The 24146-nt window shown below is 53.7% G+C and overlaps 3 protein-coding genes across 5 annotated transcripts; all 3 read left to right on the top strand.

Annotated features, from left to right (window-relative positions):
* The first annotated feature begins 27 nt into the window (after positions 1-27).
* Positions 28-13587, top strand: LOC131212766 (actin-binding Rho-activating protein). Of its 2 annotated transcripts, none has more exons than XM_058206772.1 (4): positions 28-949; positions 10673-10815; positions 11704-11863; positions 11958-13587. In XM_058206772.1, the coding sequence occupies exons 1-4, from the start codon at positions 905-907 to the stop codon at positions 12180-12182; spliced, it is 573 nt and encodes a 190-aa protein (XP_058062755.1). In that variant the 5' UTR covers positions 28-904; the 3' UTR covers positions 12183-13587. The 2 variants fall into 2 exon arrangements, with proteins under 2 accessions (XP_058062755.1, XP_058062754.1); XM_058206771.1 differs by lacking the exon at positions 28-949 and adding an exon at positions 2874-3020.
* Positions 13588-14435: 848 nt separating this feature from the next.
* On the top strand, positions 14436-16765 carry LOC131209641 (pre-mRNA 3'-end-processing factor FIP1). The gene is made up of 2 exons (XM_058202751.1): positions 14436-16372; positions 16445-16765. The coding sequence occupies exons 1-2, from the start codon at positions 14436-14438 to the stop codon at positions 16575-16577; spliced, it is 2070 nt and encodes a 689-aa protein (XP_058058734.1). The 3' UTR covers positions 16578-16765.
* Positions 16766-17175: 410 nt separating this feature from the next.
* Positions 17176-23929, top strand: LOC131211954 (kelch-like protein 5). Of its 2 annotated transcripts, none has more exons than XM_058205650.1 (6): positions 17176-17948; positions 19602-19662; positions 20682-21243; positions 21309-22127; positions 22191-22493; positions 23265-23929. In XM_058205650.1, the coding sequence occupies exons 1-6, from the start codon at positions 17777-17779 to the stop codon at positions 23334-23336; spliced, it is 1989 nt and encodes a 662-aa protein (XP_058061633.1). In that variant the 5' UTR covers positions 17176-17776; the 3' UTR covers positions 23337-23929. The 2 variants fall into 2 exon arrangements, with proteins under 2 accessions (XP_058061633.1, XP_058061632.1); XM_058205649.1 differs by having other exon boundaries at positions 17177-17948; positions 22191-22514.
* The last annotated feature ends 217 nt before the right edge of the window (positions 23930-24146 follow it).

The following is a 24146-nucleotide window of genomic DNA, read 5'->3' as shown; positions in this document are numbered from 1 at the left end:
ACTGTTCAGTTGTCTAGCGATCATTGGAGTGATTGGAGCGACAGCAGCGCATCAGCAGCATTAGCAGCAGCAACGGTAACGACGCAAAGTCCACGCAAGGTCCGGTAAAGAAGTGAGCCCACAGTTCGCAGCTCGCTCCAGCTGATTGGGGAGCCTTCCACGGGAGTCGCCATCGAGAGAAAGAGAGAGCCCAAGAGAAAGCCCACGGCGAAGAGCCCAGCGAGAGGTGAATTGTGCCTCCTTGCTGACTGTGCCGATCAGTCACTGGCCGAGACCGCTTGGAGTCGTACGATACACGGTTGCCCCGGGGTGTTCACCTGCTTGACCTGCGCCCCCTGAGAAGCCCTCAGTGTTGCCCGTTGAGGTTGAGTGACTAAGTGATCCGCGGTAATTTTTTCTGGAACGCTGGTTCCGCACAAACGTGCCTCAAATTTAGGCAAACGGCACGAGAGCGTGAGGTGTGACCACCGGTGATAAGTGAAGCGCCTGTGTGTCCAGCAGCGACCGACACAAACATTCAAGAGACCCAGAGGACCCAGACCCAGCAGTAGTGCCGTCATCGTGTTATCGGAACGCAGTTCGAACGACTTTTTATCGGAAGCGCGCCGTTGCGAAACCGCGCCGTCGCACACACTAGGCTTCCGGGAAATCGATTCCGTGACTTGCGTGACACGGTTGGTTAGGCGCGCCCGAGGCTCGATTCGTCACGTCCGTTCGGGATCAAAAAGTGGCCGCCGACTTGGCAACCGGAAACGAGTCGCCCCGTAGTAGTGCTAGTGTTAGTGGTGAAGACCGCAGCAGTCCCGGTGACGGCGATCGTGAAGTCGGCATTGCGGACCAGCAATCGGACGGCGTACAGGATCCACAGCAGCAAGCCTGCCCTGAACTCGAGCGCATCAACAAGATGACGGACGTAGCCCACGAACTCGGCGCCCTTCGGTTGATAGTGGTAAGCACCTGGGGTCGTAGCATCTTGGTTTGCCAACATCCTTTTTTCGGGGGAGATTATCGAGCAGCCGATCGCCGCCAAGCTGGCTAAGGTCCGAGCGGCGCGGCATACATAACTCAGGCCCGGGAGATCGGCCCGAACCGGCCGGGATCGGGGTTAACAATTTGCGGCCAATTAATGCGCTAGCTTCCCCCGCCCGGGGAAGCTTTGTTTGGTAAACAATCGGCGATCGAGCGATCGCTAGCACCCCGGCGCGTTTCTTGTGATAAAGTATCCAATCCGCGGCCACGCTGGTCCGTCTGTGTGCTGGATCGGTTTACTCGCTGCAATGGAACACGGCGGAACAGTCAGAGATCAGGTGCGGATGATGATGATGGCTGGGCGCGGAACGGCGCGAGCAGTAGGTCAGATTTGCCCGGCACCGGTGTGCCATTACCGAGGCCCCCGGGTGGAAGGAAAACAGGGAAAACCAACAAGAAACCACGGCCAACGGCGGAATGCAGCAACACCTCACGGGGCAGCGATGCAGCCCCCTTTCCGGGCCGGGTGCGCAGATTTATTGGTCAATAATTAAATAAATCGGCTCTCTCGCTGTATGTGTGCTCCTTTTTTTATGGTTCCCATAGACCTGGTGGACCTGTTGAGTTACATCATGGACCTAGAAACACGGTTTTGCCGGTAGTTACCCTTACTTTTGGGCAAGTGTAGCAGTGTGTTCGGGGCGAGGTCAACACACTTCAACCGCGTGTTAGTGTCCCGTCCCGTGTCCTTAAAAGAAGTGGATTTCTTCTCAAGGTCTATTAAGTGTCCGAGGTTGGAATTTAGTAGCTCCGTAGATTTGAGACGCGGCTCCGGGTGTTATCAATACGCGTTACGAAATTCGAGTGTTGCCACGAACTGTTACACTTCTTTATTGGTTCACCATGGTCTGAACGGCATTAGCGCACTAATTGACCAGTTTCTCTTTAATATAGTCCCCGGGTTGCCCCCAGCAGGTCTCCGCCATAAAGCGCGTCGTTCAGCAATCAATACCGAACGGTCCCTACCTCATTACTCCACGTAAACCGCGCTCACTTTCGGTGGTCCGACAATGGTTGGCATCTGCTAATGGGCCCCGCAAGGCGGGACCACCTTCGGACGCACTTACGCCAACCGATTGGACAGTTTGACACCTCGCGCGAGAGTGTTGACGCGCAGTTGCGTTTCCGAAATTAGTAGGATCTCCACCCGCCTTTTCTTCTTCGTCTTTCTCTCTCTCCTGGCCTGCTGGATGCCTGCGAAAGATCACTTACATAAGATTAGCACAGCGGGGCGAGGTTCATCCCCCGATACCAATAAGTGCCGAGCCGTGCCTAGGGTGGTCCAAGAATTTGGACACCCGAAGCGGTGCTCTACCACCGGAGACCCACGTCCGGCCACACCAGGATTGGCGCACAACGTGACGGGGGTGAGCTATTTTCATTTTCGTCGGCGGTCCTGAGGAAACGCTTTTCCTTCTTTGCAAAGTATCTACAATGTCACCTCGGCCACATGCGGGAACACCATGGGTCTGCCACTACATAGAGGCTATAGATAGACACGGCTAGTTATATTGACCTTCGGTGGGATGGCAGGCGATCCGACGTGGCGACGAGAAATTCGCAAAAAAAGGCGAACATTGGGAGTCCAGTCCACGCCACGGACAAAGGGCTCCCGAAGGGTTACCCATCCAGGAGGATCTTGCCTCGAAATCTTCAATCCCCTCAGCTCGGGTGACTATAGGCACACCAAACCGAAGCGCATCCGCCACAGTCGGGTGTCAGATCGCTTGATTGAGACGATCCGATCAAACACGAACGACGCGATCGATCGATCGATCGATCGCAAGCTGTTGCTGAGCGGAGCCTTTGGCGTATCAGTTGCATTCTCGAGTTGCCTATAAACAGTCATCGGCACGGTCGCCAACTAGCCCCTGCTCGGTGTTACCTAGTGTTTCGTCTAGTGTGACCCACAAAAACATCCCGAACCCGCCCGAGGAATGGCTACCGAAACTCGACGATCATCGGTCACGATCCGGCTCTCGGAAACGCCGGTAAGCGCACCCTCCTAATCCGCACGACCCAAAAAATTCATCCACTCGTCCTGGCGACCCAGAATGGCCACCATCACGTCACACCACCAGTAAACTTCTTTTGAGCGAGCAAACCCCGCGGTTGCCATGCAAGTCGAGGCGTTCCCTCGTCAGCTGCAAGCTACTGCTCAGCGGTGCTGCGTTCGGTTTCGACTTGGTGGCAGGCTGTGGTTGGGAAGCTAGAGGTCCCAGAGACAGGAGGCATCGTCTGGGCCGTGGCGTTCTCTCGGCGTTTGTGATTTGTGCGGTGCGCGGTACACGTGCGTGGTGATGTAACTCTTCAGGAAGAGGCCACAAATGTGACCAGCTGATCCGGTTTTTGCGAGATCGAGTTCGGTCGAGGGGTTCGGTTGCCGCGGGTTCTATTAGTAGACATCACGATCAAGCAGGGCCTGTGCGGTCGGTACAAGAATGGCGGCATTATGATTCCCATTCTTGCTCCAATTCCTGGTCGCAGCTCCGCTGTTGTCCCTTGATGGTGGTGGAAATCATTACGTCCGGATAGTTGAATTAATTTTAAATCGAAAACATCCAGACTTCTGCTGAGATCCGGCTGGGCGATCGTTTCTGGCACACGATCGGCATTCCATCGAGGTTATGAATAAGCTCGCCAACACCGTCGGATCCTCGCGGCCCTATTTATACACGCCACACGGCTTGGGGCGTGTGCCCAGGCGGACGAGAGCGCGCGTGCGCGCCCCTGTTGGCCGAAATGGCCGATCGAGAACGAAGGGCTTCGAACTTGTACTTGAACTTCTCCGCTTCGGGCGGGTGCTTTGGCGTGGCGCACCCGGTGTGGACAGATTTATCTGGTGCATTAATTAGAACCGCCAGCTCACGGACGTGTCCGGACGACGCGCCTTTCGGGCCGTGTCACTTCGGCTTCGGCGCGCCGGGAAGAGGCCGCGGCCAACTAGCTGGCTGTCCGACCGATCCGTTACCGTTCCGTTTCTGGACGAAATCGGTGATTGATGGCTTCCTGTTGGTTGCGAAGGAGTGCGGACTTTGAAGGCCGCGTGAGATACGAGGATTCCGCAACGGAACGCCCGTCCGCTGCCACGACGACGGGGTTGTGGGCCGTATGTATGTTTTATGTACTAATACCGCCTATTTTTAACGCACGCTCACATGCGGCCGCGAGTCAGGGGAGTAGGTTCTGCGCTGCACGCGGTCCGCTCAGTACTCAGCGCTCTCAGGCGTAGCATAATTAATTAATCCTGAGCGGAAACGGAGCCGGAACACCGAGCCAGCGTAAGGAATGTCAAGGACACACGGGCTGCGACAGTTACGGTGCCCGTACGACCGTGAGTTCGTGATTCATTTCGGGGGCCCTAACAAAAGTGTGTTACACGACTTTCACTGAGCCTTTAGTTGTCAGAAAACCATGCTGAAGAAAGGGCCTCTCTCTCTCTCTCTCTATCGTGGTTATCGTTCGGGCTTTCTTTATTCGAATCGTTGATAAATGACGCACCGTGACGCAACACGCTGGCTGGCTGGCTGAACGAAATTTCGGTTAATAAGTTGGCGGACGCTCTGCTGATAAACTTCGGCCAACCGCCAATCGGCTGCGCAATCAACATGCAAGCGGTGCGGTTGTTGTTGCGCAAGGCGCCAGTAATGCGCGGACCCGAGCACCGCTCGAGAGCGAGGTCCAGTCCATATCCGGTCCGGTCCCGGTTCGGGGATCGCGAGAGATTAATCTCGGGCCACCTTTGATTGACGGGCACCGGACGGGTTGATAGCATAATTCGATGCTTCCGCCAATGTGTGGGCTCATTAACGCAGCATACGCAGCCACGGCGGACAGAGTGCTTGTGGTGCCTTTCTTCGCGCCATGCAGCGGCGATCGCCGATCGGCCTTTCGTCTGCAATTGAATTGCAAAAAGGCTTTCCTCCAAGAAAAGAAATCGGACGCGCCCGCTGTGTTGCGTGGACAGTGTGTGTGGGTTTTCTTTTGTTGTTTTCGTTTGTTGGCGCTGGCGATGGCCATTGTTGTTGATCATCAATCAACCGATCGGTCCGCCGTTTCCAAATTCATTAGCCAGATGTTAAAGGTTCCGCGAGTGCACCCGACTTTCGGCCGTGGTCGCGTCCTGCACACTTTGACGTTCATATTTACGCATTCGGCTAGAGAGAGGGCGTTTTTTTCATGCTTCGGGGAAAACCTTTGGCGAAAAGAAATCACTTTTAACGACGACTTTAGCGCTTTCCGTTGCTACTTACATTTTTATCAATGCTTATAAGATGGCATAAATTTTGCGTCCACTGTAAATTGTTGTTGCTTGTTGCTTTATTTATCCACAACAACACTTTGGTGCCCTTTGGTTGATGGCTGGCAAACAAACGTTCAAGTTACGTGACTACGTTGAAACAAAAGTGTGTTAACAGTTCAGTTAATGGCGGCCAAGTTAATGGCGGCGAGCTTACTTTGTTGCGAAGACAAAGTGCACTTTTTGGCGAGACCTCCTTAGCACCTGCGGCCGTATGGCCTTAACCATGGCAGCGTCGAATCGAAGCCGCCTTCGATCAAGCGCTCGTGCATTTCCGTAGAGTTCAGACGCAGTCCGACAAGCCAACCCTGCAAGACCGGCCGATAACCGGAAAGGATGCTTGGGGAAATACACGTCAAGCGGAAGCACGCCTTCAGCGCCGAGCTGTCAACAATCAACAGCACTGCGAAATGACACCGCCGTCCATTGATCGTGGATTGCTGAGAATGTCAAACTCAAAGTTCTATTTACCGTAGCCATGATGGAAAACTTGAAATTACTGTGTACAGAACATTTTCCCGAATGGGATCAATGACATTAAATGTTATAGTCTTTTTTAATTAGAACATTATGAGACATCAATGCTTGATTGCAAAAGAGTACAGAGATATTCCACATTGGGATTGCAGTTTTTTAATATGTCTAAGGTATCAAAAACATTGAAATGAAAATGTTTCGATTTAAATCTATTCAAATTATATGTTACGTCACGTGGCATTGAGTTATTTTATCCCTCCCATAACTAATAACTAACAACATCTTACAACTAGTTTACTTTAAAGAGCTTCAGATAATCAGCTCTCGAATGGGTGGATAGGATTATTGCATCTATTAATTAGAACTTCTTTTAGTTTGTTAATTTCGAACGATAGTCTTTGCGGACCAGCAAGGTTCAGGACAAGATTCGTTTGTGTTCTCCAGTGTACATTAAGGATCATTTTGAGATTTTTTTTCAGTCTGATTTGTATTGACTGGAAGTTAGTTTTGGAGCATTTCGACCACAGAGAAGAGTCATAGGATAAGAGCGTGAGGATTGTTTTGTATAGGAGAAGTTTATTTCAAAAGAGTAAATAATATAGACTGCACCGCGCTTCACCACAATTGGTCTGTCTGGACGAAAGCCCCCAGCGAGCTTTATGGAAGGCCTTACGCCAAAACACTCGAGCAGTCTTACCTGAGGGCACCCAACACTGCGTCGACCGCCAACGGCTAAGCACTTCTAAACAGCGCCAATCACGCAAACCCCCGTTCGGCCATTCGGCTGGTCTTACCGACAATTTGCACCAATTCAACGGCCGACCCACAGTGGGACCACTTCCGGGATGCCATCGCCAGTTTTCCGCACTGTTTCGCGTGGAAAGCCCGAAAATGGCCAGCGGTCACTTCGGTGGCCAAATTTCTCCCAAAAGTGGGCTGCCGCTGGCGTCAAAAGCGAAAGCCAAAATTTGCAAACAGAAGAGGCCAGCAGCTGCGGCACCGGCAGACGGTTGATTAGATTAATTAGCGAATAACGGGGTCCGGGACGGGCCGGCCAAAGAGAGAAACAATGCCCAACCCCTTAGCGAAGTGATCGAGAGCCGGCCGGAGACGGGACGGGTGGCTTTCTTTCGCCGGATCGCGGCGATCCGGCCGGCCGGCCGGCCGGGCGACCAAGACGACGACGTTACACGGGGCGTGAAAGTCAGAAAGCGGCGTCGAGTGCGTGGCTGAGGGCCCTCGGTGCGCTAATCGAGCGCATCATTAGGCAATGGGCTTCAGATGGGCCGCCACCAGCACCACCTCGTTGCATTAATATATTGTTGTTAGTGGCCCAGGCCCCCGGAGGATGCTCCTCACTTTCGAATGGGAGCCAAATTGACCTACAATCGAAAGTGAAGAACTCCGCCTCGAAACTGCCGTTCGACCCAGCCTAAAGGTTCGCTCTCGCGGGCACAGTGCCGATGCGAAGTGCTGCTTGGAAATTAACAACATTAACATACATCTCAATTGGCACCACCGAGAGAACCCACCAATCAGCGCCAAAGTGGGGCTGGTCGGGCCCGGTGTAGCATATGCTCAACAGATGCTGCCGAGCTGGGTTACTGTGGGAAAACTCTTATCGCTGGTTACCCGTTTGGTGATCGTACAATTTTGCGCATTACCCAATCGCTGGCGGTGGAGCTCTGTCGTCGCCCCGATATCCAAAAGCGCCGCATTTTTATTGTCGTTTCTAGTGATATAGTTCGCGTATCTGGCCGTATGCTCTCACCGGCCAACCCTTCCCCCAAGGGTTTTTCCCGAACCCTAATCCGATCGGTTGGCCTTTTCCCAGCTCTTAGCTCGGAGGGTTCGTTATCAGCGTGGATCGAAATGATGCACTTGGCGATGAAACCGAAATCGAAAGCTTCCGAGACCGGCCCATCATGCGAAGAGGGCCATCGTCGATGAAGATGATGATGATGACGGTGTCCGCGAATGAATACGCGATAAATTCGGCGTTTCTTTCTTTCTGCCTTTCTCTGCATTTTCCCAACCTCCCAACTCCCTAAAACACGTGCGGAGCACACGCAAAGAGCGCGAGAAACCCAGGGTTTTGCTTTCCTCAACCTTCCTTTCGACCGTACCGGGTGTGCGCGTGTGGGAATTGGTACCATATCGTTGGTTGATCTCAGCGATGAAGATGCGCCGAGTACAATGGCCGGGCATCTTGCCCAATGCGCGCTTTATCTTGCACGGGGACTGTCTGCTGGGAATATCCACCGAGCCAGTACGATCACCGCCGATTAGAGTTAATGGATCGTCATATGATGTTGTCCATCAACGGTTTGGATTTTGAACTACCTACTACTTGACGCTTGATACGTCAAACCTCATTCTGGGAATCGCAAACATTTAGTAAAAATTTTAACATTTACGAAATGGGACTCGAAAAACTGACACGTCGTGCAAGAGAATCCAATGCATCCAGAACGAGTGATTTGCGGATTTTGGTCTGGCGTCATCATCGGCCCATTATTCTTCGAAAATGAAGAAGGAGTCGTAAGCGTCGAGGGCGTACGCTACCGAGGTATGTTGGCTGATTGATCATCTTCGGAATCTAAACACTAGATGGACCCCCATCCCTCAGTGGTGCATAGGGCCGATATAAGAGATCTCCACTGGAGACGGCTCCCAGCATTCGCCTTGACCTGGGATCAGATTTTGGTCCGCTGCCCTCATTTCTTGACAGAGGCTACGCCGAGATGATCCCCTGGGTCTCTGCAGCGGCAGTCCTTGCGAGTTCCAATCCAACGCTTACCTGCAGATTTCGTGTTCGCTCTTTCGTTGGAGTTGAGGATCCTGGTATCTTGGTATTGAACTGTAGGCAATGGTCACGCAGCCATGGCTTCGATTTCCGATACCGCCGTGAAATGGGGGCTGTTGCGAGGGCAACAACCCCGTAAACCGCCGTAAAAAACACATCGTTACAGAAAGCAACTGCGATTAATATTCCCTATGGTGCAGGTCAAGATCGCTCGGGGATTAAGAAGCCGGATAAGAGAAAAAGAGACTCACCGTGGGGTGCTAAAACTCCACTTTCCGCCAACGCCCTCGCACGCGGGCGATCGTCCGGGTCTCGGTTCGTGTGCGCGGCGCTTCAGCTGCGTCGACCTGATGCCGTGATAGAATTCGATCTAGCTTCACCAAGGGCCACTCGGGGGCTGAGGGTCACGTGAATCGTGCAGCAGAATGCGCACCAGTTCCGGCGGACGGCTCAAGAACTCCTCGGAGCCCCCTCCGCCCCCAGCCTGCCCGCTCGAGCGGCTGACCCCGAAAGGCGCGCGCGATCAATAAAAGCTCCTGGCGCCGACCGATCGGCAGTTTGTGCGGTTCGATCACTCAAGCAGTCAAGTTCAGTCTACTCGGTTCTGGGTTCTAGAAGCCGCTTACTTCTCATTAGTGCAGTCGCTCACCACGTGGCATAGTGTCGGTGTCGGTCGAGTTCTAGTGTCTGGGGCGCTATCCGGCCGCTAACGTCCAGCATGGGTGGCATCGTGTCCCGAGTGTTCCGCGGCGCACCAGAGCACACCAGCTGCCAGACGTGTCAGCGAAGTTGTTGCATCTGTCTGGACGCCGGGCTCGAGCTAACACAGCGCCGCCTGCGCCGGCTGGAGCAGCGCGATGAGTGGCGCCGCAGCCGGGCCGGAAGCCGGGCCAGCCGACGGTTCCTGAGTGAGGACGAAGAGGACGAGCTGGTAGATGAAGAGGAAGAGCTGGAGTTGGAAGAGGAGCGTCCGAGAACGCGTTCGGCCTCGCGCCGATCTCAGCGTAGACCGGCGGCGCAACGGCCACGGACCCGCCCTCCGGCCGCTCAGTCCGAACCGGAAGAAGAGCCTGAGGAGCAGGAAGAGGAGGAACCGCGAACGCGCCAGCGTCCACGTCCGCGGCCAGCGGCGGCTCGCCGTCCCGCGGCACGACGCCGCCGGGTTCGTCCTCAAGAACCGGAGGAAGAACCCGAAGAGGCAGAGGAAGGGGAGGAAGAAGCTCAACCAACACCGGCTCGTCGGCGGGCTCGGCGGACACAGCAGCAGCGCCCCGCGCGTCGCCAGCGTCAACCCGCCGCTGCGCAGGAGCCGGAAGAAGAGGAAGAAGAAGAACCGGAAGAGGAAGAGCCTGCGACCGAGCGCCGTGGGCGCAGAAACCGGCCAACTACTCCACGCCCCACCCGCCGACGACCCGCCGCCGGCGCCGCCCAAGAGGAAGAGGAAGAACCGGGGGATGAGGCGGAGGAGCCCGAGGAAGAGGAACGGCCGGCTCGGCGCCGCGGACGTCAGCGAGCACGGCAGCAGCGGCGCAGTCAGCGGCGTCGCCCCCAGGACGAAAGCACCGATACGGAGGAGCTCGAGGAGGACGAAGCGATCGGTCGGGAGGCGCGGCTCCGTCGGATCGAGCGACGCCTCCAGCTGGAGGAGGACCGGATCCGCGAGCGGATCCTGCGCGAGGGCGAACTGCGCCGCCAGCGATCCTGGCGCCGTCGGCAGCAGCAGCAGCCGCTCCATCTGTCCCTCGACCGCCGGCAGCAGCGCGATCCCGAGCCGGACGTGGTGGCCGGCCCGAACGTGCGCCGACTCGTAGCGTGCTACGAGCTGAAGCGCAGCGACATTAGTGACGCCGACGCCCAGTCCCTGCACAACCTCTTCACGCAGGTGGACGACCACCCGATGCCGCGCCACTGCGGCGCCCGTTCACCCGACCGCTGCTGTACATACCGATCGTTTCCAACCTCAAACCCATTGATCGTCCTTTTCTCATAAGCTCTACGCCCTTCCTTCCTGAGTCCTTTGCTAACCCCTCGATCTCTTCTCTTCCCCGTTTCCCGCACAGGACTCGCCACTATCGTCGAAGGTGGCCCTCTTCAATCAGACCGCCCAAAGCCACCGGGAATCGCAGCTCTCGAATCCGTTCTCCGACGCACAGGCCACGCGCGGCATGGCACGGCTACAGATCAGCAAAGAGGAGTACGGCAAGTAAGTGTGGCGTGGCCGAGGCCAAAACCACCCCCCTCACCCCGCGAAACTCGCGAGGACGTGCTCCAATAGTCTCAAAAAAGCCCCCGGCGGCCGGACGCTCACTAACCTTACGCCCAATGTGTAGAGTTCCGTGAAAACCCCTGAAGAGTTCCAAGCGAAAGCTACTAACACCCCTCGCCACCCCGCCGCTCCCGCCCCCCGCCAAGTGCCAACCGACCGCTGCGCACCTCGGACCTCGGAATACTTCGCTTCTTCTGTGCATTTGCCTTCGCTGTCTGTCTGTCTGCTTGCGTGTGATGTAACCTAGCGTAGCGTAATCGATATTACCATAAGCAATTACTGACCACCCACTTCGGGTCCGAGAAAGGAGGGCGCTTCTAGGTTAGTGGAACCTTCGGGCGTGAAGGTGTGCTGTGCTGCTTCGTACAGGAAAAAGGATAATCGGGCGAATCGGCCGATCGTTAGGAAAGGGGGACCCTGTGAAGCGTGCGCGATGGTCTAATGATACGGGCACCCCACTCTGCTCTTCAGTCGCACTTCTTCGCATCGCCACGAGAACTGCCAAACTAGTTCCGCAATGAAGGCGCCACGTTCAGTGGGCTTGACACGTTTCCGTTTCCTGCTGTCCGGGCGATCGGTGATCTCTCCCTCTCCAGCCGATCGTCGTCTTGCATGAATCTGTGTACCCTGTATCGAGTATGCCAAAATATCCTGTATCTAGCGCATGTTATCCAACCCGTAACTAACCCCGAGTGGTGGAAATGAGTAATAAATCCGTACTTAACCTATTCGTAGTCCGTAAGAAACCAACACAAACACGTGGTCTGATCTTCTTCTAACCTTTGAAATCCGAACCCCTTTCTCGTCCGTTCTCCGACTGTGTAGGCCGAAAGCCGGCAGCCTCACCGAGTACCGAGGGAAGAAGGCCAACATTCAGGTGTACCAGGAGATGCTCGAGCTGTGCCAGGTGATCGACGGAGACGGAGTGCAGGTCTCGAAGAAGAATCCCGACATCAAAATGATCTACTTCGGCGAACTGTTCAATGTAGGTGTCGGACCGGGAATCTGGAAGCTGGGAGTTCCATCCCCGGCAATGGGCTTATAGTTCATTTCGGTTCGATTCTTCCATACCTCCATAGATCTATACGCACATCAACGACAAGCTGGTGGGGTTGCTGTTGCGCGCCCGCAAACACGACCTGATCCAGTTCGAGGGCGAGTGCCTGTTCCAGCGCCGCGACGACAATGTGCCCGTCTACCTGACCAAGCCGCTCAAGCAGATCCGGGAGATCCTCGTCGGCAAGCAGACGGAAATCCGGCGCAGCTTAAGTCCCAACCCACAGCCCACCAACATGCTGCCTTAGGGATGGTCCATTCGGAAGCGCGAAGCGGAACTCGGATGTGTGCCCGTGTGTTGCCCGCGGTTTCACCTGTGATCGGGAGAGTGGGTGGCGGCTAGCCAGGTTCCAGGATTTCCAGGATTGAGTGGGGTTGACCGCGAGGATCACGCACACACGGCCGCATAATCAGATATCTGTATATTTTGGGTAGCGCATGCGGAGAAGGCGCGCGTAGGTTTTAGGAAAAGGAAAAAGATACACCTGTAGTCTGTAGCCAATATGTTACCCTCCTTCGTGAGTGTGTGTGTATGTGTTAGTAGCGTCGTGGCATCGTTCCAGGATGCCGGGCGAGGCCTGCCGACCCGAAACTGAATCGATCCGGAAGCTCCTATTCGTAACTCATTTCTGTTTGTGCATGTTAGACTTTACGTTCTGTTAAATCGAACATTTCCAGTTCGGCTGATTCCAGGGATGTGTATACCAAACAAAAAAGCAAGCGGACGAATCGAACAGCAGCAATGCGTGGAACCAACTAGAAGGTAACCGGCAAGTTTAGAGGCGGAGTGTACCGTTGCAGGGTATCCAAATTCAGGTTGGCGCCAACCGAATCGTGGACATCTCGACGCGTTCAAGCTCCTTGTTAGTAGCACTGTATCAATGGTCAGTTTCTGTCATCAATATCATCTCGCCGTTAGTAGTTTGCACGTTTATGTAGCCCTCTGTTACGATTAAGCACGCTTGGCATGCCTGTTGACTGTACGTTTTTATTGGCCTTCGTTATACCGTTGATAGATTGGTGGTTCGATTACACCGCGTATTCGAGCGATTAGAGTGCGGACAGTATTAGGGTAGTCGTTAACGGGGGTAGCTACGGCCCAGCGCAAAGCAGGAACAATTCGGCAGATACACTGTATCAAATCGGTATGGAGAAGCGGTATAGCGGACTTTTCACACACGCTCTGCCATGCAATTATTTGGACGAGTGCGCAGTGAAGCAAAATAGATGCAAAAGCAATAAAACGGCTACTCTCATTAACCGTTACACTCCTCTGGGCGCGTGAAGCGGAGGAACGTACCCCCGTTAAAGTGATAAGCGAAAGATAGCAAGTAGGGAAAACATCTCGAAAAGCACACAATACCAATACCCGCAGAGCCCCTGGCCAGAAGCACACCTCAAACCGGTACGCATTATGTTGGCGGCGTTCCCACGGTAGAGATTAAGCGGATGCATAAAACCAAACAATGAGTAGCAACATTATTGATACATTTTAAACTCGGGCTCGGGCTCGGGCTCGGAGACTGTGTACGGTTCACTTCCGGAAGAAAAGGCGTAAAACTCATCATAGCACGTTAGCGACGAGACGTTTTGATCGGATAAATGGAAATAGTGATAACAATAAACGGAATAAAAATCGCAACTCTATTACGAAACCAACCACCATGTGATGGCATTGTTTATTATGGTGAAAGGTTTTGCTTTTTCTCAAATGCAACCTCCCTTAGGCCGCGTTGGGGGTGCCAGGGGGGGGGCATGGGTAAAAGAAATGAGACACGAGCCGTGCCACACTTGTGGTGGCTCCCCTTCCTGTGTCGCGGATGTCTAAATCGATATGATTCAGAATACTATTACACTAAATTGGATCGTGTCCGGTCGATAAGCTAGCCGCGGTGCCACTCGAGTGCTGAGCAAGGCACGGATAGCAGAAACCCTTTCAAGTACCGACACCCTCGGTTGAAACACGTGTTTATTTATTTTATTATTATTGGAAGGGCCAGAGCCGTATTAAGCACCGATTAATCACCGATCCAAAGAAACACGTGTTACATGCATAAACTTTACGTTTCCGTTCCTTTTGGCGCGCATCATTAAGTTGACTCCCTTTGGTGGTCCGTTTGAATCGTTTGTTTGTCTGGTTTTTATTCTGACTGTGAACCGAACCGATTCGTTGCGTCACTTTTACGAAACAGAATCCCAGAGTGGTTTAGGTATAATTTATTTAAATTTATCATCCACAAAAAATTCAATTCAAGAATCGAAAATTATTCCATTACCATCGTTGGACCCCTCGGTCGGCAGCGGACTGTCAACGCACTTTGACAGCTCGCCGCGGCGAAACGAAACTTATTTCGCCGGGCTGTCAGTGCGAATAGCAAACACAATTCGGAGCGCACCAAAACGAAAACGGGCAACGCCGTGGAAAAAAGGTTTCGGATTGTTTTTGTGTACCGGGCAGCCGTATTTTTTTGCGCGTCACAGGAAACTAAACCTAGTGCACCATGGCGGACGAAGGCAACGAAGATAGTTGGTTGTACGGTAATTCGCAACAGGATGGCGGGGCGGGTGATGCAAGTGCGATTACCGGGAACGGTAGTTCCCCCGGTGCAGCTACTGGTGGCAAGAACGCTCTGTGGGACGTTGAGCAGGAAGGGTCCGAATCCGAGAATGCGACCCGCGAAGCGCCGGCTGGCGAGTTGGATGATAAACGCCGTGGTTCCAACGAGCAGCAGATTAGCGGTGAGACCGGCAACGAGAGCGGCCACGAGCAGCATGGATGCGATGATAATGCGATGGATTCGAGTGACCTGCAGCAGCAACGAGTGGAGGGCGACACCGAAAGTCACGAGGATTCACAGATGATGGAAGACAGCAGCATGGTCGGTGACCGTGAAGAGGAAGAAAAGCAGGACAAACCGCGGCGGCAAACGGAGGCCTCAGCCGGCAAAGAAGACCGGGACGGGGAGAATGATGCACAGGACGGTGAAGCAGGCTCGGAAGAGGAAGGAAAGAAGAACAAGGCCACTGCGAAGGATGGTGCTGGCGACGAGAGCTCGAAGGACAAGGGCCCACTGAGCGACATGGAAAGCGATATCGATAGTGACGAGGACGACGACATTAATGTGGTGATCGGGGACATCAAGTCGGGTCCGAGCTACAACATCATCAAGCAGCGCGGACCCATCATGCCTAACCAGGGCGCAGCGAACGCGGCCGGTGTGACTGACAAAACGAAGCAACCGGCCGGAAAGTTCAGCATAGAGGAGTTTGAAAGTGTCGGCGCCATCAACGGAGTTCCGGCCCATGAGTTCAGCATCGATTCGCTGGACGAGAAACCGTGGCGCAAGCCCGGTTCGGACATTACGGATTACTTCAACTACGGCTTCAACGAGGAAACGTGGCGATCGTACTGCGAGCGACAGAAGCGCATGCGCCAGCACGAGAGCGGTGTCGGGATGGCGGGTCTGACGATCAACAACCCGCAGGCGGCACAGCCTTCGATGTCGATGCGTGACATGAGACGATCCGGAGGACCGATGGGTGGCGGCGATGGACGGATGGGGCCGAGGAAGATGAACGGGCCGATTGAAGTGATTGGTGGTGGTCCCGGTGGACCGATGGGTGGGCCGATGGGCGGTGGTGGAGGTCGTCGGGATGACGGCGGAATGGGCATGTCGAATCAACCGAAGGAGAACGTCATTCAGGTGATGACGGCTGATCGGCGCGAGTACAGCCGGACGGTGGTGGGCAACAAGTACGATCCGTCGATGGGCGGTCCTCCCGGGTTCGGTGGTGGTCCACCTGAGTTCTATCACCCCGAGCAGGACTATTCCGATTACTACGATCCGATGCAGGAGTCACAGTGGGGGAACGACAATGGAAACTGGCAACCGACGGGCATCAAAACGCTCACACCCGGCCCACCGATGATGCAGCCCAATATGGTGGGAATGCCTCCGCAGCAGCACATAGAGATGATGGGTGGTGGGCCACCGGAACGGATGGTAATGCCCCCTCCGCAGCAGATGCAACTTGGCATGGTAGGAGGGCCCGGAATGGGTCCCGGTCCTGGCGGACGGATGCATCCCGGCGGTATGCCACCCGGACGCGGTGACATGCGCAATCCGAAACGCGACCCGAGGGGTGACCCGCGAGATCCACGGGAACGGGACCGTGAACGCGAGCAGCGCGATCGACGCGATCGGGAACGTGAGCGCGATCGGGATCGTAAGGATCGTAAGGAGAGAGAGCACCGACCGGAACGCGACATAGGTGGCCTCGTACCGAAAGAGGAACCCGTGGAGGTTCCCGCTCCGACGACACCGGGCGCTACATCGGGTGCACCGTCTGGAGCACCGGCCACACCATCGTCCGGCAGTAGTGCGCGGGACGACAAAGACAAACGCTCCACAAAAACTGATCGCCACAAAGACGCTCGGTAAGTTTCACATCGGTTCCTGTGTGGTTACGAAATGCTAAACTCGCTTTTGGTTTTTGTTTTTTGTAGTAGCCACCGTGAGCGTTCCAGAAGCCGCGAACGGTCCAAGTCACGCCGGTCGGACCGAAGCCGTGAGCGTGATCAGTCGCGTCACAGTCGCGACAAAAAGAAATCACACCGCAAGGACAAGGAAGACGGTGAATGAATAGCGATTGTTGTTGGGTTTTGCGAATGCGTTTAGGGTAACGATAGGAAATGCGAAAGTGCGGACTAATATTTACTGCTGACCACAAACCGGAGAAGGGCAGCAGCATCATAGAAAGAGAACTATAATATACCGCTAGCGCGTAAGAATGTACTGTGTCGTTAGATTGTAAATAAAAAGCATGTCCTGTTTCTCGCACGGGAAACAGTGTCCTCCCTGGTCGTTGGGAATTCTGAAATCTGTAAACTTTCTCGATTGAAACATGATCCTGGCTCGGGTTTAAATTGGACGGCGAGTAGCCGCGGTTTGACAGTTAAGATGCCGCTGGCAGCACTGCCCGCTGAGGGGTTTCCTCACGCACACTGTGACGAAAGGAAAACAAAAACAAAACCCGCAGTGGACACTCTTGCGTACGGGACGCACGGCTGGTGGTATCCCTTTAATTCACGCTGGAGCACCGTTCGCAAACAAAGAAAAGTGAAGACGCGACGCGCCACATCCCTCCCGCAACTTATTTTCCTGCCATTTTCACGCGGTCACCCTGCACACGCCGTGCTTGTGTTTTGTCTTTTGTGGAAGGGTTCGGGGCCGCGAACGGTGCACTCTCGCCATTTTGCTGCCCCCTTGCTGTGGGCCAAGAATAAAGGGGCGATGTAGCGCTGCGATTGGAGTGAGGTAGTCCCGTTTGGGGGTGAATTGTAGTGCTGCTCCCCGCCGGTAATCCTAGAATGCGGCGCCCTCCGCCGTAGCTGCAGTGTCCCCGTGAAGCGGAAGCGCGCGAACCGTGAGCTTGTGAAGAAATAGTGAGCGAGCGTTCCGAGGATCGGCCACCAGCTAGTCTGTGTTTGTCTTTGGCAGCGACAAGGCGTCGCACCGGCGGAGCGCATTCGATTGAGCTGAGCGAAGAGTAACGAGACTTTCTGGCGGGACGGAAATCTCGAAGCAAGCCTTGGATGAGTGTGGTTGGAAAGCAACAAAAACCCGCAGCATCGAAAGTAGTCGTGCCGAAATGCAGTCCGTGTCCCTGTGTTACTGTTGCTGATGGTTCAGTGAATGTTCTCATAGAATCCTACAGCGAAAACAAAACAGAATCAAAAGCCCTGTGTCTTAAACGGTAGTGAAACGGAACGGACAGTACAAAAACGCAGCAAACGTAGTGTAACCCGCGTAGAGTCACCGTAGCGAACCTGAATCGAGCAATGAGCAACGAAATGTCCTGCAAGGGAAGCCCCACATCGAGTGCGAGCGCCCGAATCAGCCTCGCCACGGACGAAAGCCACTTCAGTCTGGCCAGCCTCAACTCGTCCGTTAGCCAGGACGAGTACTTCCGGTGCCCCGGTCACTCCGATCTCGTTCTGAAGCGCATGCAAGGTAAGCCCCGCACCGGTCCGGGTGAGCGAGGAAACGCTGGCACAAAAGAACCTGTCCCTCTGCTCCTTCGGGTCAACGGACGACCGATGGGATCCGTCGATGTGCAGGTTCAAGGTCTGCCCTACCGTACGGTCCGGGTCCAGTCATCGCGCGCCACAGGTTTTGCTTTGCACGATCGCTTCGGTTCGGTTTCACCACCATATCTGGCGCTGGTCGCGGTTTCGAGAGAAGGAAGTAACCGAAGTGAGCTTATTGTTGGTGCGCCCGGTTGCCTAATTGTTGCACCATGTTTGAAGCGTGGTCCGCAGCAAGCGACGAAGATCGTGGTTGAGTCATCGATCACCGGTGCTCGAACTCGCTGTGCAGATTTATTAGTGGTCCGGAAAGTGGGCCGCTGTCTGCTGGCAAACGCTCGATCGACAGGCGGCCAATCGGTTTCGAGCGACCTACAATAGAGATTTTGCAATTGCTATAAACGTTGTTAAGTGGTTGAAAATGTGAGGAACATAGAATGTTTCTTTAGCTCATAATATTTTCATAGATTTTTTTATTTTTGAAAAAGATTTCCATACATATAAAATTAGTTTACCCATAAATAGCCATATTAGAGCAAAAGCTTTCATCGGTTGCTATGGAAACAGTGGGGAACACGAAACAAACTTTTTAAAATCGTAAACTATTATCAGTTAACAACAAGAATACGAAGTCACGATCATTAAAAACGATCGATAATTGAAACCAGAATGTGTGGTTTTAAACCACCTAAAACTGAAAACCTGTTTGTTCAATGTTGGGGGATGCCCACGAAGAACTCGAGTCGGCGATCGACAAAGAAATCACACGAACCGATTCAGTTAATTACTGTTTAAAGTAATCAGTAGTTGGTGTTGTTCAAATATTATTCCAAACCAAGGCTGGCAGATCGTTGCTTTGAGGCGTCAAATGTGTGAAGTCGGTACTTGGCACATTACCCGTTTCACAAGTACTACCACCGCGCCGGGATCAATATTTAATTGGCGGACGGAGTGCGTGTATCCATTCTAGACAAACATTTTCTCTTATGCAAAGGCGACACTTGATTGTGCCTTAATTACTAACTTAATATTTTGCAGTGACGCGTAGTTTGTATTCTGGGTTCACTTAAGTACAAAGGCGTTTGACGGTCAACAGTAAAACATGTTTTTTCCAATCATTCACACCGTCGTTGTTCGTTAAGCTAAACAACGTTTACCAGCGCAATAAAAATGAACCCCCCAACAGGGATTCCACGATGGAGACAAAGACAACAGAAACCTTCCAGGGTGTCATTATCCTCCGCCGTTTGCCATTTTCCTGAGCGGGAGGAAATGGTGCGCTGACCCGCGATCGCTAGCGGCAGAACCCTTCTTGGACCGTAAACAACGAAACGGCTTTGTCGATGGCGAGCACTCAGGCACCGGCCGTCCTGGGAAACCCGAAGAACGAAGAAATTCTAATTACTAATTATAATACGCGAACGTCGTGTTTTGTTGGTGCGTTGATTGCCGCTCGTTGGCTGCAAGAATCCCGGCATGTGTCACTCGTCGTACACGTTTCTTTGGCTAAAAAGCAAACGCACCAAAACGACGGAATTGGCTCCCTTATTAATCCCGTTTCGAAAATGTCTATTTACAGATTACCTCCAGAGCGAGAAGCTGTGCGATGTGGTACTGATCGCTGGCGTCGATGGCCGACGGTAAGTTCCGTCCCGTTTCGCTGCGCAGATGTGTCTTCCGTGCGGACTCGAAGTTTATCCCCGCGCGAACTCTCCAGAGAGTGCCTCAAGATCATCTCATCCCATCCGCGGTCGATCTTAACCTTTCCCAACCGGCAGCCGGGACGGCATTGAAAGACGGCGTTCTTCGTGTGTTTATAAACAAAACCGCAACAACAAGCCTTGGCTGCCGAATGGCGACGGCAAGCGTGCGAACCGAGCGGAACCGTTCATCTTCCGCGAACGAGCATTAAAATAAGAAATGCACAACCGAAGAAGAAAGTCGTCCTCGATGCGTTGCTGCATGCAGCGAAGAAGACGTCGGTGTCTAGCGGCACCGCGCGACGTCCAACGCAGACTTCCGTCCCCGTTGATGGTTCCTAAGTGAAACGAGCTAAATTAAATTAATTTATCGGTTACCCGTTTGCTCGCTCGCTCGGCGTGCAAAGGGTTCGGGGCGTTAGGATTTCTACTGCGAACGGGACAACAGTTATCGTCTATTAGAGGATGCACTTGACCCGGCCGCCGCCCTGTGCCCTGCCACGGCCGACAAAACGCTAGAGGCGCTGCGATAATTCAGTGCATTCTCTCATCCCGTGACGATTGCGTTTTCTGTCTGTTGAATGAACCAACAAAAAATACAATAACGCGGCTTAAAGACGGAATCTCGTTACGTAAATGTGTTGACAAAGCAATAACATCCGTCAGAGCGTTAATGTTTTGTTTTACAGGCCACTGTCGTAAATATTCAATAGACTTTTGATGATGGCAACTGGCGATCGATGTTTATGGTATTTGCTCGTGCCGGATCGCTGACTTTGTCATCACGGTTGTGGGGTGCTTGGGCCATTGAGCGAAACTCGGATAGTGAATGTGCAATAAAACTGATGAGTTGCCAATAATATAGACGATTTGAGAAGCGTAATTGTTTGGCAACTTGTGTTTATTGTTGGTTTGGAAATCATTTAATCATATGTTTTATGCGTCTCTCTCCCGTATAGAATTCCTGCCCACCGCCTGGTGCTATCGGCATCTTCAGCCTACTTCAGCGCCATGTTCACCGGGCAGCTGCGCGAGAGCCAGCAGGAAGAGATCACACTTCAGGAGGTGTCGGGTGATGCGCTGAACTCGCTCATCCAGTACTGCTACACCGGGGCGATCGAGATCCGGGAGGACACGGTCGAAACGTTGCTGGCCACCGCGTGCCTTCTGCAGCTCAGCACGATCGTAACGGCGTGCTGCAACTTTCTCGCTCGTCAATTACATCCGTCCAACTGTCTCGGATTCTCGCTGTTCGCCGAGCAGCAGGGATGCACCGACCTATTGAAGCTGGCCACGGCTTACACTTGCCAACACTTTCAGCAGGTGTGGAAAAACCAAGAGTTCTTCATGCTTGACGTAACCCAACTTGCCAACCTGCTGCGGAGCGACGACCTGAACGTGCCGAACGAGCAGGAAGTGTTCCATGCCCTCATGGCTTGGATACAGTACGATCCAGAGACGCGCAAGCGTCACATCCCGGAGCTGCTAGGTTTGATTAAACTGCCACTGTTACAACCATCTGTAAGTGACCCACGTAGCGTGCCGTTGATCTTGTTCACACGATTCTAACACGATTTCTTTTTCAGTTTATAGTGGACCATGTCGAAAGCCTCTGCGAAGGGGCGAACGAATGCCAGCAGCTGGTGATGGAGGCGTTTAAGTGGCACCTGATTCCGGGCCGTCGCTCGCTGATATCGACCGCGCGGACGCGGCCCCGAAAGTCCACCATGGGCCGACTGTTGGCGGTCGGGGGTATGGACGGCCACAAGGGGGCCATCAGCATCGAGAGCTACGATCCGCGGTTGGACAAGTGGACTATGCTGAAGAGTATGCCGACGCGCCGCCTTCAGTTCGGGGTGGCCGTGCTCGACGATCGTCTGATCATCGTCGGTGGGCGCGACGGGCTCAAGACGCTCAACACGGTCGAAAGCTTCGACCTGGTCACGATGGCCTGGAGCCCGAACGTGCCGCCGATGGGTACGCCCCGTCACGGTCTCGGTGTGGCGTTCCTGGAGGGTCCACTGTACGCCGTCGGAGGTCACGACGGTTGGAGCTACCTGAATACGGTCGAACGCTGGGACCCGTCCGCTCGCACCTGGAGCTATGTGGCCCCGATGACGGCCATGCGATCGACCGCCGGGGTGGCCGTCCTCGGCGGCCGTCTATACGTGGTCGGTGGCCGCGACGGAAGCTCGTGCCACCGAACCGTCGAATGTTACGATCCGCACACCAACAAGTGGACGATGCGCGCTCCGATGAACAAACGGCGCGGCGGCGTTGGAGTCGGCGTGCTGAATGGGTTCCTGTACGCGCTCGGTGGTCACGATTGTCCGGCCAGTAACCCAGCCGTCTGCCGGACGGAAACCGTCGAACAGTACGATCCGACCACTGACACGTGGACGCTGGTAAGATGCGTGGGCCACAATCCATTCGACAAAAGGCGATACATGTACCGTTGTTGCTTTCAGATCGCCTCGCTAAGCATCGGACGGGACGCGATTGGTGCGTGCGTGTTGGGTGACTGGTTGATCGCTGTCGGTGGATACGACGGCAATCGCTACCTGAAGATCGTTGAGCAGTACGATCCGGAAACGAACGAGTGGACCCAGATCGACTCGGTCGTCTACAATCGGGCCGGCGCGTGTGTCGTGGCCATCCCGAACACCTTCACCGCAGCCCCACTGCCAGTCGCCAGTGGGTCGGGTCCGGCTCCGTCGAACACCGCCCTTGCCGTTCCTGCGTCTTCCAGTGCGAGCCTTGCGGCCGCCGGTGCTCACAACAACAGCACTACGGTTTAGTACCCACCAACCATGCTCGGAGTGCTCTTCGCTTTGCGTGCTGCTTGCGTTGCGTGTACCGCTTCCAGCTCCAGTTCCTTCCCGCCCCGTTGTGTTCCCACCTCTTCCGTTGCCTTGTTGGGGGGCAGCTAACAAGCAATCAATGAAAGGCTGCTTCCGGAGGACATTCCAAGCGATTCGCAGCATTCCAGCGCTATAGTTTAAGCTGCTTTTCAGTATTTTGTTTTCTGTTTGCGTGTGATTAAGTGTGCTTGCGTGAGCTGCTCGAGTGACGAAGGAGGAAGTCAATGGTTGATCGCATGCTCACCGCATACACCGTATGCCCCAGAGTCTCAGGATGCTAATAAGATTTCGCTCGCATTGGTGCTCGCCCGAATGCTGCCTTTGTCGGCGCATTCGGGATCCGTGCATGAACCTATAGGAAATCTTCGATACATTCCCGCTTTTCCTTCTTGCGTGTCGCAACGAGGATCACTTTCCCCGTCCAAGCGATCTGCATTCCTAATGGCCCCGCAATGTGTGCTCATGAAGTACTAGAAAGGTTTGCTTGCATCCACGCGCATCCAAAGTAACCTCCTTACTCGAATAGACTTACATCGTCACGATCGTGATGGCTCGATCGATCAACACCCAGTACTCACGGATGTGTTCTGTTGTTTTCTTTCGTTTGATCTTATCTTTTTCCTGTTTCGTTCTTTCCTCTTGCCCAATCTACGCCCTGGATCGTATCTCAACCAACCGTAGGGCTGGCGCAGTTCCACCACCAACAACTACTACTATCGCAGACACTTTCGCATCTGTGATTATTATGTGTAAGGCTGGATCATCGACGAAGGGATCGGCCGAAACGAAGCGAGACGGAACGCATTCACCACCAGCAGACAGCAGCGGGAACGAAGATTTAATAAGAAAAGTCCTTTGTATTTCTCCAAATTTTCAATCTTATTTGACAGTCTGTGATTTTAGCTTTTTATACTATGTTCCGATCACGTGCGCTGAAGATTAAGCTATATTTAAAAAGGGAAACAGTAAAGCAAGACAAAAGTGATGTAGAGAAGCGCTCCTCGGTAGATGTGACGGCCTACGGAGCACGAGCAGGGAAATCAAATAGAAGCCAAAGATTTTTGCCTACAGTTCACTAGCCTAAAGCACTGCGCGGTCGCGCGATCGACCAAACACCTCCCTAAACAAATGCTACGCTTTTTAGGAACCAGCTTTTCTTCGGTTTTAGCAACTCGTCCCAAACTGCGGGCCGATCGCGAATAGCTGCTCGATAGTTGGATCCAGATCCTGCCCGCTTGCCGCACGGTGGTCAATTGAATTGTAGAAACGCGGCCTTCACACCGGTGACCCACTCAAACCACGGAGATATTTTTGCTATATGCGCGTAACGAAAAAACACGAGAGAGTGGACGAATTTTTGATGCCAATTTTTCCGTTTCTGAAAACGCAAATCAAAACAAAATGTAGACACGTCAACACGTAACATAGTCTGTAAGAGCGGGAAAGAGGAAAATAAATGGCAAACGATTTTCTAAGTGTGTATCATAAGTGCGCAGTACGGTGGTCTTCCGTTTCCGACGTTCCCATATTCGACGACGGGTTCGAATGAAGAGGATCGCTTTT

The sequence above is a fragment of the Anopheles bellator genome, chromosome 2 (assembly GCF_943735745.2).
Source record: "Anopheles bellator chromosome 2, idAnoBellAS_SP24_06.2, whole genome shotgun sequence".
Taxonomy (NCBI): domain Eukaryota; kingdom Metazoa; phylum Arthropoda; class Insecta; order Diptera; family Culicidae; genus Anopheles; species Anopheles bellator.
Note: the sequence above shows the minus strand (reverse complement) of the source record. Positions and strands in the feature narration are given on the sequence as shown.